Genomic DNA, 16,945 nt, shown 5'->3' with positions numbered 1-16,945 from the left:
TTGCATGGTCAATTCAACGTCTACATTGGTAGTGCAGCCTTTTCTGGTCTAAAGGCCTCTGCGGTCAGGGCATACCTCTTTCGTTCGATGAGAAGCGCAGAGCTGTTGTGAAGGAAGTTGTCAAGTAAGTGAGTTTGTGTTTAAACAGGACCTCCCGCCCACCAAACATGTCAACACGGAGCTCTCCGCATTGTTACAAAATTTGGGAGGTACATGGCGATGCAGTACGGAGCTCATTTTGTCCTCTGCATGCCTATGGAGCCTCGAATCAAGCATAAAGACAATCAAGCATTGTCTTTAAATCAAATCAAATGTATTTATATAGCCCTTCGTACATCAGCTGGTATCTCAAAGTGCTGTACAGAAACCCAGCCTAAAACCCCAAACAGCAAGCAATGCATGTGAAAGAAGCACGGTGGCTAGGAAAAACTCCCTAGGAAAAACTCCCTAGAAAGGCCAAAAACCTAGGAAGAAACCGAGAGAGGAACCAGGCTATGAGGGGTGGCCAGTCCTCTTCTGGCTGTGCAGGGTGGATATTATAACAGAACATGGTCAAGATGTTAAAATGTTCATAAATGACCAGCATGGTCAAATAATAATAATCATAGTAGTTGTCGAGGGTGCAACAAGCACGTCCGGTGAACAGGTCAGGGTTCCATATCCGCAGGCAGAACAGTTGAAACTGGAGCAGCAGCACGGCCAGGTGGACTGGGGACAGCAAGGAGTCATCATGTCAGGTAGTCCTGAGGCATGGTCCTAGGGCTCAGGTCCTCCGAGAGAAAGAGAGAATTAGAGAGAGCATATTTAAATTCACACAGGACACCGGATAAGACAAGAGAAATACTCCAGATGTAACAGACTGACCCTAGCCCCCCGACACATAAACATTCCTGCAGCATAAATACTGGAGGATGAGACAGGAGGGATCAGAAGACACTGTGGCCCCATCTGATGATACCCCCGGATAGGGCCAAACAGGCAGGATATAACCCCACCCACTTTGCCAAAGCACAGCCCCCACACCACTAGAGGGATGTCTCCAACCACCAACTTACCGTCCTAAGACAAGGCCGAGTATAGCCCACAACGATCTCCGCCATGGCACAACCCAAGGGGGGGCGCCAACCCAGACAGGAAGACCATGTCAGTGACTCAACCCACTCAAGTGACGCACCCCTCCCATGGACGGCATGGAAGAACACCAGTAAGCCAGTGACTCAGCCCCTGTAATAGGGTTAGAGGCAGAGAATCCCAGTGGAAAGAGGGGAACCGGCAAGGAAGAGACAGCAAGGGCGGTTCGTTGCTCCAGCCTTTCCGTTCACCTTCACACTCCTGGGCCAGACTATACTTAATCATAGGACCTACTGAAGAGATAAGTCTTCAGTAAAGACTTAAAGGTTGAGACTGAGTCTGCGTCTCTCACATTGGTAGGCAGACCATTCCATAAAAATGGAGCTCTATAGGAGAAAGCCCTACCTCCAGCCATTTGCTTAGAAATTCTAGGGACAATTAGGAGACCTGCGTCTTGTGACCGTAGCGTACGTGTAGGTATGTACGGCAGGACCAAATCGGAAAGATAGGTAGGAGCAAGCCCATGTAATGCTTTGTAGGTTAGCAGTAAAACCTTGAAATCAGCCCTTGCCTTAACAGGAAGCCAGTGTAGGGAGGCTAGCACTGGAGTAATATGATCAAAATTCTAGTCAGGATTCTAGCAGCCGTATTTAGCACTAACTGAAGTTTGTTTAGTGCTTTATCCGGGCAGCCGGAAAGTAGAGCATTGCAGTAGTCCAGCCTAGAAGTAACAAAAGCATGGATTAATTTTTCTGCGTCATTTTTGGACAGAAAGTTTCTGATTTTTGCAATGTTACGTAGATGGAAAAAAGCTGTCCTTGAAACAGTCTTGATATGTTCTTCAAAAGAGAGATCAGGGTCCAGAGTAACGCCGAGGTCCTTCACAGTTTTATTTGAGATGACTGTACAACCATCCAGATTAATTGTCAGATTCAACAAAAGATCTCTTTGTTTCTTGGGACCTAGAACAAGCATCTCTGTTTTGTCTGAGTTTAAAAGTAGAAAGTTTGCGCCATCCACTTCTTTATGTCTGAAACACAGGCTTCTAGCGAGGGCAATTTTGGGGCTTCACCATGTTTTATTGAAATGTACAGCTGTGTGTCGTCCGCATAGCAGTGAAATTTAACATTAGGTTTTCGAATGACATCCCCAAGAGGTAAAATATATAGTGAAAACAATAGTGGTCCTAAAACGGAACCTTGAGGAACACCGAAATGTACAATTGATTTGTCAGAGGACAAACCATTCACAGAGACAAACTGATATCTTTCCGACAGATAAGATCTAAACCAGGCCAGAACTTGTCCATGTAGACCAATTTGGGTTTCCAATCTCTCCAAAAGAATGTGGTGATCGATGGTATCAAAAGCGGCACTAAGATCTAGGAGCACGAGGACAGATGCAGAGCCTCGGTCTGACGTCATTAAAAGGTCATTTACCACCTTCACAAGTGCAGTCTCAGTGCTATGATGGGGTCTAAAACCTGACTGAAGCGTTTCGTATACATTGTTTGTCTTCAGGAAGGCAGTGAGTTGCTGTGCAACAGCTTTTTAAAAAATGTTTGAGAGGAATGGAAGATTCGATATAGGCCGATAGTTTTTTATAATTTCTGGGTCAAGATTCGGCTTTTTCAAGAGAGGCTTTATTACTGCCACTTTTAGTGAGCTTGGTACACATCCGGTGGATAGAGAGCCGTTTATTATGTTCAACATAGGAGGGCCAAGCACAGGAAGCAGCTCTTTCAGTAGTTTAGTTGGAATAGGGTCCAGTATGCAGCTTGATGGTTTGGAGGCCATGATTATTTTCATCATTGTGTCAAGAGATATAGTACTAAAACACTTTAGTATCTCCCTTGATCCTAGGTCCTGGCAGAGTTGTGTAGACTCAGGACAATGGAGCTTTGGAGGAATACCCAGATTTATAGAGGAGTCCGTAATTTGCTTTCTAATGATCATGATCTTTTCCTCAAAGAAGTTCATAAATGTATTACTGCTGAAGTGAAAGCCATCCTCCATTTGCGAATGCTGCTTTTTAGTTAGCTTTGCGACGGTATCAAAAAGACATTTCGGATTGTTCTTATTTTCCTCAATTAAGTTGGAAAAATAGGATGATCGAGCAGCAGTGAGGGCTCTTCGATACTGCACGGTACTGTCTTTCCAAGCTAGTCGGAAGACTTCCAGTTTGGTGTGGCGCCATTTCCGTTCCTATTTTCTGGAAGCTTGCTTCAGAGCTCGTGTATTTTCTGTATACCAGGGAGCTAGTTTCTTATGACAGATGTTTTTAATTTTAGGGGTGCAACTGCATCTAGGGTATTGCGCAAGGTTAAATTGAGTTCCTCGGTTAGGTGGTTAACTGATTTTTGTCCTTTGACGTCCTTGGGTAGGCAGAGGGAGTCTGGAAGGGCATCAAGGAATCTTTGGGTTGTCTGAGAATTTATAGCACGACTTTTAATGCTCCTTGGTTGGGGTCTGAGCAGATTATTTGTTGCAATTGCAAACGCAATAAAATGGTGGTCCGATAATCCAGGATTATGAGGAAAAACATTAAGATCCACAACATTTATTCCAAGGGACAAAACTAGGTCCAGAGTATGACTGTGGCAGTGAGTAGGTCCAGAGACATGTTGGACAAAACCCACTGAGTCGATGATGGCTCCGAAAGCCTTTTGGAGTGGGTCTGTGGACTTTTCCATGTGAATGTTAAAGTCAGCAAAAATTAGAATATTATCTGCTATGACTACAAGATCCGATAGGAATTCAGGGAACTCAGTGAGGAACACTGCATATGGCCCAGGAGGCCTGTAAACAGTAGCTATAAAAAGTGAGTGAGTAGGCTGCATAGATTTCATGACTAGAAGCTCAAAAGACGAAAACGTCATTGTTTTTTTTTTTGTAAATTGAAATTTGCTATCGTAAATGTTAGCAACACCTCCGCCTTTGCCGGATGCACGGGGGGTATGGTCACTAGTGTAACCAGGGGGTGAGGCCTCATTTAACACAGTACATTCATCAGATTATGATCAGTGATTAGTTCATTGACTATAACTGCCTTGGAAGTGAGGGATCTAACATTAAGTAACCCAATTTTGAGATGTGAGGTATCACAATCTCTTTCAATAATGGCAGGAATGGAGGAGGTCTTTATACTAGTGAGATTGCTAAAGCGAACACCGCCATTTTTAATTTTGCCCAACCTAGATCGAGGCACAGACACGGTCTCAATGGGGAAAGCTGAGCTGACTACGCTGACTGTGCTAGTGGCAGACTCCACTAAGCTGGCAGGCTGGCTAACAGCCTGCTGCCTGGCCTGCACCCTATTTCATTGTGGAGCTAGAGGTGTTAGAGCCCTGTCTATGTTCGTAGATAAGATGAGAGCACCCCTCCAGCTAAGATGGAGTCCGTCACGCCTCAACAGGCCAGGCTTGGTCCTGTTTGTGGGTGAGTCCCAGAAAGAGGGCCAATTATCTACAAATTCTATCTTTTGGGAGGGGCAGAACACAGTTTTCAACCAGCGATTGAGTTGTGAGACTGCTGTAGAGCTCATCACTCCCCCTAACTGGGAGGGGGCCAGAGACAATTAATCGATGCCGACACATCTTTCTAGCTGATTTACACGCTGAAGCTATGTTGCGCTTGGTGACCTCTGACTGTTTCATCCTAACATCGTTGGTGCCGACGTGGATAACAATATCTCTATACTCTCTACACTCGCCAGTTTTAGCTTTAGCCAGCACCGTCTTTAGATTAGCCTTAACGTCGGTAGCCCTGCCCCCTGGTAAACAGTGTATGATCGCTGGATGATTAGTTTTAAATCTAATACTGCGGGTAATGGAGTCGCCAATGACTAGGGTTTTCAATTTGTCAGAGCTAATGGTGGGAGCCGTTGGCGTCTCAGACCCCACAACGGGAGGAGTAGAGACCAGAGAAGTCTCGGCCTCCGACTCCGACTCGCTTAATGGGGAGAACCGGTTGAAAGTTTCTGTCGGCTGAATAAGCGACACCGGTTGAGCATTCCTACAGCGTTTCCCTCCAGAAGCCATGAGAAAGTTGTCCGGCTGCGGGGACCGTGCGAGGGGGTTTATACTAACGTTACTATCTGTACTTACTGGTGGCACAGACGCTGTTTCATCCTTTCCTACACTGAAATTGCCCTTGCCTAACGATTGCGTCTGAAGCTGGGCTTGCAGCACAGCTATCCTTGCCGTAAGGCGATCGTTCTCCTGTATATTATAAGTACAACGACTGCAATTAGAAGGCATCATGTTAATGTTACTTAGCTTCGGCTGTTTGAAGTCCTGACGAACCATGTCCAGATAAAACCTCCGGGGTGAAAAGTTTGAATGAAAAAAGTTGAGTGAGGGAAAAAGTAAAAATATACGGTAATGAAAAAGTAAAAACCGTCAGGTAGCAAAGTAAGATCAGCAACAAAACGCACAGCAGCGTAAACAAGTCTGAAAGTTGTGACCGGAAACAGGAAACAGATACTAGAACAGATACCGTCCTCTGTACTGTACTGACATTGCAATCGTGACTCACCTTTACAGGTGTCCGCATGCATAGGTTCGGTTTGCGGCTAGTTTAGGCGAGGCGAGGCAAACATCTGTGCTTGCATACTCCCTAAATACGAAGAGGCATAGACTTCGGCTTCCGAACTCAGACATGCCTTCGGAACAAATTTTGTGTGCAGAACACCAAAATGAACAAAAATGTCACATTTTGTCATAACATATGCGTGAACTGTTTCGCCTGGGAAGCATGCGTCAGGCTTTGGGCGACACAGCAGGTTATCCTGTCCATCTGGCTTAAACCAGATTGTCATTTGACTGAGAAACCTTTTCCATAATGAGGGCATGATGCTGATCACCATTGGAGTCTTATGAAATCATGATACTGTAATACCTAGGTTTGCAAATGAAGAGTATATTACTGGAAACTTTGTTTACCAGTAACTACCAGAAGTTTTGTAACTTTGTTTTTTGGAGAATTTTACCATAAAAAAAAAAACGAATTGTCACATTCACTGGATAGGTGCAGTGAAATGTGTTGTTTTACAGGGTCAAGTGCCTCGTTCAAGGGCACAAACAGATTTTTCACCTTGTCAGCTGGGGGTATTCGAACCAGCGACCTTTCGGTTACCGCCCCAACGCTTTTGGATACTTCAGATTAACCCAGGTGTCTTATTATCTCTGGCCCTCTGTGTGGCCTTATATGTAAAATAATAAAAGAGAAAAAAATTGAATGAGAAATCAGTAACATTATCCTAAATATAAACCATTAACTTAGTGAATACCATTGGTGTATATATAGATTTTACTTTTTATAATTGTTTATTTTATGTCAATATGTCGTCGTTGTAAATATTTTGACACCAAACTGGTGGCAGTTGTGAAAAAATGCAATAGTTGGAAGAGTTGCAGAGTTAATTGGCGATGCCATTTTTGATGAGATGCTTTTTTCATTAATTAGGCTATTTTCTATAGAAGCATATGATCTCTCCACAAGAAACTCATGGACAAATAAAAAGTAATACTATATATGAACACATAGTTGTTCAAGTATACAGTACCAGTCAAAAGTTTGGACACACCTACTCATTCCAAGGTTTTTCTTTGTTTTTACTATTTTCTACATTGTAGAATGATAGTGAAGACATCAAAATGTGGTATTTTACCAAATAGTCTGTATACCACCCCTACCTTGTCACAATACAACTGATTGGCTGAAATGCATCAAGAAAGAAAGAAATTCCACAACTTAACTTTTAACAAGGCACACCTGTTAATTGCAATGCATTCCAGGTGACTACCTCAAGAAGTTGGTTGAGAGAATGCCAAGAGTGTGCAAAGCTGTCATCAAGGCAAAGGGTGGCTCCTTGGAAGAATCTCAAATCTAAAATATAATTCACTTTTTTGGTTAATACATGATTCCATGTGTTATTTCATAGTTTTGATGTCTTCACTATTATTCTACAATGTAGAAAATAGTAAAAACATTTTTTTTAAAACCTTGAATGAGTAGTTGTGTCCAAACTTTTGACTGGTATTGTATATTACCAAAATTACCATAGATTAACAAAGATGATGATAACTTTGGTAAATTACCAGTAGTTATGCAACCCTAGCATTCCCAAGCTACTATCACCATGTTCCCAGCTAGCCATCCTCTTCACAGGCTGTCATAAAGACTGCTGTTCTAATCCAGGGAGATTAAATGGCAAGGATTATTTGGATACTTACACTTCCTTTTGTGAAATCATTGTAGTAAACTTTTAAAACGAGTTCCGTATTCGACTTATAATGCTGTATGAAGCAATAAACAGTTGATGTACATCAGACCAAAGGAACTTGGGTTTGGCCAGGGTAGGCCATCATTGCAAATAACTATTTGTTCTTTTCTGACTTACCTAGTTAAATAAAAGGTCAAATCAAAAAATACATCAATAACATTTGACAAATTGCATACTCAGCCTTTAGATACATCCCAGCTTTGTAAATTAATAACATTTTCATATCCTGGTGCTGACTAGCAAGAGGTTTAGAGAGGAATGTTCAAAATTAAATTAACGTGATTGTCAGCCGCAGGGTATTGTCGTAGATAAAATTAGAAAATAAAACAAATATGCAAATAGGTTTTTATTATTTCATGGCGTACATGGATTGTTTCATAAACTTGGCTATGAACTTCATTTACAAACATTCATAACCCTTGTCTGGTAAAGTAGCTCTGATGTTACAGATACTAAATGGGCTAAAACACTAAACCTCCTGCAAGTCCCCACTCCCAAATAAAGAAAATGATCCCTAACCAAATGGATCTTAACTCAACCAACTCATCATTCATTTAACATATACAGACTCATCTTTAACGGGAAAGTCCACAGAAACCTTGGATGATAATGAGAGCTCATAAGAAACCAAATGGGCACCTGTAGTATGATGACCCTCAGACACCTGCAATAATCAACATAAACATCTGTGACATAGTAATATGCAGACACCTGTGATGTACAGATGAAATGACATGAGCCTCTGAAGGTTCTATACACAGCCAAGGTTGTTATAGATACCATGGTTAGGTCATGAATATTCTAATATCCCATAACATACATGAATGCGATGTTGTCCTAACCTGGATTAATGAACCTAGTGCACAGCCATGTTGTCAGGAGCACTCCAGTGCAGTGGACACCTGGTAGGTCTGGCTCTTCATCCTCCTCTTCACCTCTCGGATCATCTGACAGACGGCCAGGGGGTAGCAGCAGTACACCGTGGTCCAGTCCTCACAGACACTGCCCTACGCGCACACACACACACACACACACACACACACACACACACAGGGCCGGGTCACATTTGGTCTCAGGTGAAAGGGTTCTTAGCTATCTTAAGCCTGGCAGCAGAACAAATATGGTGGCATGGTCTTTTACTGAGTCCTTTCAAAACAAATCATAAACAAATTGCCAACCACATGCCATACAAAATAAATGAAGTGATCCACTGTTAGTAGAGAGAGCGAAAGTAAAAGTGAGTGAAACATTTCATTGTACACTAGCACAATGTCCAACCTAAATATCTTGAAATAAAGACAGTGATACTGAATTGTTCTTTCTGTGAGTGAACACTGCTTTTGTGACCATGACACCACTCACTGGGCACACACTGATTGAATCAACGTCGATTCCACATCATTTCGATGATATTACAGTACCAGTCAAATGTTTGGACACACCAACTCATTCAAGGGTTTTTCTTTATTTTTTATTATGTTCTACATTGTAGAACATTAACGAAGACATTAAAACTATGGAATCATAGTTGCCTTGATTACAGCTTGGCACACTCTTGGCATTCTTTCAACCAGCTTCATGAGGTTGTCACCTGGAATGCATTTCAATTAGCAGGTGTGCCTTGTTAATTTGTGGAATTTCTTTCCTTCTTAATGCGTTTGAGCCAATCAGTTGTGTTGCAACAAGATAGGGGTGGTATAGAGAAGATAGCCTTCTTTGGTGGAAGACCAAGTCCATATTATGGCAATAACAGCTCAAATAAGCAAAGAGAAACGATAGTCCATTATTACTTAAAACATGAAGGTCAGGCAATCGGAAACATTTCAAGAACTTCGTAAGTTTCTTCAAATGCAGTCGCAAAAACCATCAAGCGCTATGATGACTGGCTCTCATAAGGACCGCCACAGGAAAGGAAGACCCAGAGTTACCACTGCTGCAGAAGGTACGTTCATTAGAATTAACTGCACATCAGATTGCAGCCCAAATAAATGCTTCACAGAGTTTGAGTAACAGACACATCTCAACATGAACTGATCAGAGGAGACTGTAAATCAGGCCTTCATGGTCGAATTGCTGCAAAGAAACCACTACTAAAGGACACCAATAAGAAGAAGAGACTTGCTTGGGCCAAGAAAAACGAGCAATGGACATTAGACCTGTGGAAATCTGTCCTTTGGTCTGATGAGTCCAAATTTGAGATTTTTGGTCCAACAGCTGTGTCTTTGTGAGAACGGATGATCTCCCCATGTGTGGTTCCCACCGTGAAGCATGGAGGTGGAGGTGTGATGGCGTGAGTGTGCTTTGCTGGTGACACTGTCTGTGATTTATTTAGAATTCAAGGCATACTTAACCAGCATGGCTACCACAGCATTCTGCAGCGATACGCCATCACATCTGGTTTGCGCTTAGTGGGACTATCATTTGTTTTCAACAGGACAATGACTCAACACACCTCCAGGCTGTGTAAGTGCTATTTGACCAAGAAGGAGAGTGCTGCATCAGATGACCTGGCCTCCACAATCACCCGACAGGCCAATTGAGATGTTATGGAATGAGTTGGACCGCAGAGTGAAGGAAAAGCAGCCAACAAGTGCTCAGCATATGTGGGAACTCCTTCAAAACTATTGGAAAAGCATTCCAGGTGTAGCTGGTTGAGAGAGAGTATGCAAAGCTGTCATCAAGGCAAAGGGTGGCTACTTAGAGGAATCTCAAATATAAAATACATTTTCAGTTGTTTAACACTTTTTTGGTTACTAGATGATTCCATGTGTTGTTTCATAGTTTTGATGTCTTCACTATTATTCTACAATGTAGAAAATAGTAAAAATAAAGAAAAACCCTTGAATGAGTAGGCGTGTCCAAACTTTTGACTCGTACTGTGCGTTGAAACAATGTGGAATATATCTCTGTACCCAGTAAGCAGCAGGTCATCTCTTGGGTCTCTAAGCCTTTAGGGGCGATATCTACTAAGCTAACATTTGCAATTGTTTTAAGACTGTCATACCGTGGATCATTTAGCTATTTGATCTTACATTTTAGGACCCCTGTAGGTATGAAAAGAAATATTACAACATTATTTGATGAAACATTGAATTTGGCCTTACTGTTATAGCCATAGAAACACATTGAATAACACATTCATACATGGCAAAACTGATAGTAAAAAACACATCAAAAGGAACTGTTTTTTAAGTGTCTGTCCTATATCTGAGAGATAAGAAAGCTCAGGAACATCTATATACAGTGGCAAGAAAAAGTATTTTAAACCTTTGGAATTACCTGGACTTCTGCATAAAATTTGATCTGATCTTCATCTAAGTCACAACAATAGACAAACACAGTCTGCTTAAACTGATAACACACAAACAATTATACGTTATCATGTCTTTATTGAACACAACGTGTAAACATTCACAGTGCAGGGTGGGAAAAGTATGTGAACCCTTGGTTTTAATAACTGGTTGACCCTACTTTGGCAGCAATAACCTCAACCAAGCGTTTTCTGTAGTCGTGGATCCGACCTGCACAATGGTCAGGAGGAATTTTGGACCATTCATCTTTACAAAACTGTTTCAGCAATATTCTTGGGATGTCTGGTGTGAACAGCTCTCAAGGTCATGCCACAGCATCTCAATCGGGTTGAGGTCAGGACTCTGACTTGGCCACTCCAGAAGGCATATTTTCTTCTGTTGAAACCATTTACTTCTGTGTTTTGGGTCGTCGTTCTGTTGCATCACCCAACTTCTGTTGAGCTTCAATAGGTGGACAGATACCCTAACATTCTCCTGCAAAATGTCTTGATGAATTTGAGAATATTTTTTTCCGGTAGTTATAGCAAGCTGTCCAGGCCCTTCGGCAGCAAAGCAGCTCCAAACCATGATGATCCCTTCACCATACTTTACAGTTGGGATGAGGTTTTGATGTTTGTGTGCAGTTGTTTTTTTATCCACACAGTGTTGTGTGTTCCTTCCAAACAACTCAACTGTATTTTCATCTGTCCATAGAATATTTTGTCTAGTAGCGCTGTGGAACATCCAGATGCTCTTTTGCGAACTTCAGACGTGCAGCAATGTTTTTTTGGGATAGCAGTGGCTTCTTCCGTGGTGTCCTCCCATGAACACCATGCTTGTTTAGTGTTTTACGTATTGTAGACTCATCAACAGAGATGCTAGCATGTTCCAGAGATTTCTTTAAGACTTTAGCTGACACTCTAGGATTCTTCTTAACCCCATTGAGCATTCTGCGCTGTGCTCTTGCACTCATCTTTGCAGGATGGCCAGTCCTAGGGAGATTAGCAACAGCGCTGAACTTTCTCAATTTATAGACAATTTGTCTTACCGTGGACTGATTGATGAACATCAAGGCTTTTAGTGATACTTTTGTAACCCTTTCCAGCTTTATGCAAGTCAACAATTCTTAATCTTGGGTCTTCTGAGACCTCTTTTGTTCGAGGCATGGTTCACATCAGGCAATGATTCTCTTGAATAGCAAACTCAAATTTTGTGAATGTTTTTTATGGGGCAGGGCACCTCTAAAAAATATCTCCAATCTCGTCTCAATGATTGTACTCCAGGTTAGCTAACTCCTGACTCCAATTAGCTTTCGAGAAGTCATTAGTGTAGGGGGTCACATACTTTTTCAAACCTACACTGTGAATGTTAAAATGATGTATTCAACATAGACAAGAAAAATACAACAATGTGTGTTATTAGTTTAAGCAGACTGTGTTTGTCTGTTGTGACTTAGAGGATCAGATCTAATTTTGTGACCAATTTATGCAGAAATCCAGATAATTCCAAAGGGTTCACATACTTTTTCTTGCCACTTTTTCTTGCCACTGTATATTTATTTCTCAAATTTGACCCCTTTAGTTTTGGCACATTCTACAGTATCTCCTATTAATTTTTACTGTCCTGTACTGGTTTACGGTCAGACGAGTCTTGCGAAACAGCCGCCATATCTGTGTTCGTTGAGAGTCTTAGTTTGATGGTGGGGTCCAAATCATTTCTGGCTCAAACCGTTCGGACTTCAGATGTTTTTGTGAAAAGTAACCTTTCTGCATCCTCTCATGTCTGACAAACACCGATCTTGGGAAACGCCTGTCTACCGCATAGGTGAATGGCCAACACCGGCGGATTCAGTGGATTGAGACGGAGCCCATGCAAAAAAACAGGAAGTCTCTAGCGTCAACACACTCAAGGTCATACTCAAACTTTTGCTTACACCCGGGGTCCATACTTACGAACATTACAAAAAGTTTACGTTTAAATAAAAATTCTGCCAATTAAAATAGAATGAGATAAAACGCTGCATGTTATCTGTTCCCATTAGATAACCTGGCACATTTATCCCTATGCTAACCTGAACTCCTGGCAGTGATTATGTCAAATTCTGCATCAGCCTGTCAAAGACAGACTTTAAATCCACCAACCAATGGTATTTTGAGAGTTTGGAACAATAAGGTTCTATCTGCAAAAAGATGATTCTGAGATAATTGGCTTTAAAGTTCCAAACCCTTATTGGTTTAAATGCTGCAATTTTTATATTGTATTATTTTGAACTTAACATGAATTTGGGTATTTAGAGTACTATATAGGTAGAGAACATTGGACAGAACAAGGCTGTCAATAACAACACTTTGACAAAGATGCAGATACAACCTTATAGCCCCAATTTTGCACGACCAATTTTTCAGTTTTTTATTTGTTAAAAAAGTTTGAAATATCCAATAAATTTCGTTCCACTTCATAATTGTGTCCCACTTGTTGATTCTTCACAAAAAATTACAGTTTTATATCTTTATGTTTGAAGCCTGAAATGTGGCAAAAGGTCGAAAAGTTCAAGGGGGCCGAATACTTTCGCAAGGCACTGTAGGTCAACTTGGCCATCAGAGGGATATTTTAAGGTATTCTTTTGTTCCACTTGGCCCATCACAATTGTAGTGTGACAATATCTCATGGTGCATCCTTGACTAGGCTACGAGCTACTAATGTTCAAGAGGCAGGTTTTTGCACATATGATAAAATCCCACTTTTTTACTTATCCGTTTCAAACACATCCATGTGCTTTTTGGGGAAAAAGATAAAGGAGATCTATACAACATTTAAGTGTATACTACATTGTAAAATAAAGTGGAAGAGCCTTATGGTTTTGGCAAATAGCTGTCATGTAGCTCCATTACAATCACTACCAGGTGGCATACAGTACACCACTAAACAGGTAAACTGTTAATCAATTGGATACAGTAACTGTGGGTTTGAGGTCCTGAACGCTCGATTCAAATTACGCATATGTGACGAAGTGGATGATTCTAATAATGTATATAAAACATTGTACATGTAAGTGTAGCTTACACATCTATGTAATATACAGTGTACAAAATATTAGGTACACCTGCTCTTTCCATGACAGGCTGGCCAGGTGAATGCTATGATCCCTTATTGAAGTCACTTGCTAAATCCACTTCAATCAATCAGTGTAGATGACGGGGTGGAGATATGTTTAAGAAGCATTTTAAACCTTGAAACATGGATTGTGTATGTGTGCCATTCAGAGGGTGAATAGGCAAGACAAAAGATTTACGTGCCTTTGAACGGGGTATGGTAGTACAGTAGGTGCCAGGCTCACCGGTTTGAGTGTGTCAAGAACTGCAAGGCTGCTGGGTTTTTCACGCTCAACAGTTTCCCATGTGTGCATCAAGAATAATCCACCACCCAAAGGACATCCAGCCAACTTGACAACTGTGGGAAGCATTGAAGTCAACATGGGCCAGCATCCCTGTGGAATGCTTTCAACACATTGTAGAGTCCATGCCACGACAAACTGAGGCTGTTCTGAGGGCAAAAGGGTGTGCAACTCAATATTAGGAAGGTGTTCCTAATGTTTTGTACACTCAGTGCTTGTAGGCCTAATAAACTTGATTATTAGCAGTGCTTGTCTACAAAGCCATAGAAAGATGCAGTTCATCATTAAATGTATTCTTAGTCTTCGTTTTCAATGTGTTGGCTGCACTTCCCTTCACTACACACTAAATGCAATTCTACATTTCAAAGGAAAAAACAATACCTCACCTGGGATTCTAACTTGCAGCAAACTGCAAAAATTACCGGAGCCAGGCTCACTACACTGAGTCATTCCTCCAGTTGAAATTTAGTAGGTGTTTTAGTACCTTCGATTAGCAGATGGTGTCGTTTGATATCTGTCAAGGACGCTGTCATGGAAGTGTTCGATCACGTCCATCTACGTCAACATTTGTAACTGGCTGACGCATAATTATTTTACAGGAAATAATGACTGCCGGCTGGTGAAGTGAGTATCGAGCTAAATGTGTCAGTTAATCTTTTGGGAACAGCTAACATGTAGCGTTTTATCAAGTGCAACTACGTCAATGATTTTAATTGGCTGGTATGCATATGGAGAAACATTTTAAACTTAAACTTTTTCGAAACGCTTGCAAGTATGGACCCACAGTGTTATATTTAATAAAACGTGATGACGTCACCCATTTCCACACGGACATCGACCTCAATAACACCCAATAAACCTCCTCTTCACTGTTGCGTATTAATCCTCACCCGTATCTTGTATCTCTCCCTGATGCCCACCCGCATGGCAAACGTGGAGCCAGGGAGCAGGGGCAAACACAGACACTCCCCATAGTGGTGGGCCAGACTCAGGTCCAGGCAGCAGGGCACAAAGGCCCCTAAGAGACCTGCGTGGGCGGAAAGAGAAATATAGGGCTAAGTTTAGTTCTCTGCAACTCTCCACAAGATAGTAGTAGTCGGTTAGACAACTTTAATTTAAATACATGTTTAGCAACCCTACAGTGTTGATAGATTTGATGGGGTATCATGCAAGAGAATCGTCATCTCCATGATAAATCCTCTATGAAAACACTGAATTTCCTTAATTAACAAAAGGTAGAGCATAACAGGCACTAGGCCCATCTAAGATAGCAGTATAGTTTTCCACCATTTGACCAGTTCAGTTACCCAAACCAGTAACTTTGACTTTCACACTTAGCCTGAATGTGTGTGCAATGCAGTGAGATAAGCCCAGGGCTATGTCTGCCTCACATGTTGTCTTGTCTCCACACACGTTGAACAGGCTGCTGTTCCAGTCCCCTCCAGTCTGAGTGATCGTGGTCACTGTCGTCTTGGTTACCCCCAAGCCAGGCTGCATGAGAACGGGAAGTTCCATCGCAGCAGCAGCACTCTGTGGGTTCCAACCTGCACTTCCTGTTCCTATGTCCCAGCCCCCGGCTTCCTCCTCATAACCTGGGGCCTGCTGCAATGCTGCTTTGGTGACTGGTGCACAACTGAGATAAACAAGACAAACAGAAACGGCAGTGGCATTTAACGTATAGAAATTAATGTAGGATTAGCAGTACTGCAATGTGGCTCGAATAGGGGTTAAATAAATAAACATAACACCTCCAAAAGGGCTTAAGAACATGTTGAAATGACGTATTACACCCAACAACGGTAATCTCTACTGATAAGGGCCAAACACTTACTGGTCTGTGGTAGCTGTGACTATGGCTGTGGTATCCTCCATGCTGACTGCTCCCTGCCAGGGAAGGAGGGGGGAAGACTGCGTGAGCTTCCCACTAAGATGGGGTGTGCTCCTCCAGATAGGGCTGGAGCGCAGCAGCCCTGCCAGTGGCTGCTCTGGGAAGATAACACATTTTGGTCCTCCTTTTCTAGGGGCTCGTAACGCCCTCTTAATACAGTGCAAATGGCACACCACCAGTGTAGGGGCCAAGGCCAGAGCTAGCCAGCCAGCTAGAGAGCCTGCAGATGAAAGGTTCATACCCCCAACAGAGCTCTCCCTAAGATTAAGAATACTCACCCAGGCATTGACAGCAGTGCCAAAAAGAAAATAATTGTAAAAGAAAACAACACTTACCTTAATCATAGACACCAGCAACGTGCTACCACAGATCTGTAGCAACGGCAAATGAGTCGCTCACAACCAAAGACACACACTAAGCGAGCGTCTGCACGTACTCTTGTGGTTGCCGTCTTAAACATTTCCTCTTAATGAACGCACATCGACCTGATCAGATCTGCTTTTTTGGTGCAGTCTTTATGACAGTAATGGGCTGGGGAGGATCGTGGTCAAATAAGAAACATCTCACTATGATTCTCTGAATAGCCGAGATCATTTCCTATTGAAAGTAAAATGCATTACGTTTCTATAAACACACACTACAAAGTAGAGACAGAGGTAGACTGTGTTTCAACTGCATGACTGATTTCCAAAGGGGATCTAATTAGCTGTGCTCACACTGCCAGTAGATTGGCTTCAGTCCATTAGATGTTTTTCCATTTCATTCATTGTTGTGTTTTCTAGGTCGGTCATGTTAGCATCACACACACAACTGGCAACCTAGAGCAGGGTTTCCCAAACTCGTTGCACTTTGTGGTTTTTGGAATTGGATATTTGAATCAGCCGTGTAGTGCTAGGGCAAAAACAAAAACGTGCACCTGGGGGAATAGGGGCAGGACCAAGTTTGAGAAACCCTGACCTAGAGGACCACTGCAGAGGGAGCTCAATGTGACCATAATATGGGACATATATCCCAACA

At 42.1% G+C, this 16,945-nt stretch overlaps 1 protein-coding gene across 6 annotated transcripts; it reads right to left on the bottom strand.

Moving 5' to 3' along the window:
- Positions 1 to 341: 341 nt before the first annotated feature.
- LOC106567488 (cornifelin homolog A) lies at positions 342 to 16,404 on the bottom strand. Of its 6 annotated transcripts, none has more exons than XM_014136775.3 (6): positions 16,264 to 16,392; positions 15,872 to 16,020; positions 15,432 to 15,673; positions 14,931 to 15,067; positions 8,199 to 8,363; positions 342 to 770 (listed from the first exon to the last, which is right to left on the bottom strand). In XM_014136775.3, exons 1-5 carry the CDS (start codon positions 16,270 to 16,272, stop codon positions 8,232 to 8,234), a joined length of 669 nt encoding a protein of 222 aa, XP_013992250.1. In that variant the 5' UTR covers positions 16,273 to 16,392; the 3' UTR covers positions 342 to 770; positions 8,199 to 8,231. The 6 variants fall into 6 exon arrangements, with proteins under 6 accessions (XP_013992250.1, XP_013992249.1, XP_013992252.1 ...); XM_014136774.3 differs by lacking the exon at positions 342 to 770 and adding an exon at positions 7,688 to 8,020; XM_014136777.3 differs by lacking the exon at positions 342 to 770 and having other exon boundaries at positions 7,688 to 8,363; positions 15,872 to 15,924; positions 16,264 to 16,404.
- Positions 16,405 to 16,945: the final 541 nt, after the last annotated feature.

This window comes from Salmo salar, chromosome 13 (assembly GCF_965601325.2).
Source record: "Salmo salar chromosome 13, fSalSal1, whole genome shotgun sequence".
Lineage (NCBI taxonomy): Eukaryota > Metazoa > Chordata > Actinopteri > Salmoniformes > Salmonidae > Salmo > Salmo salar.
The sequence above is the reverse complement of the archived record's forward strand: the minus strand, read 5'-3'. Positions and strand labels throughout refer to the sequence as shown.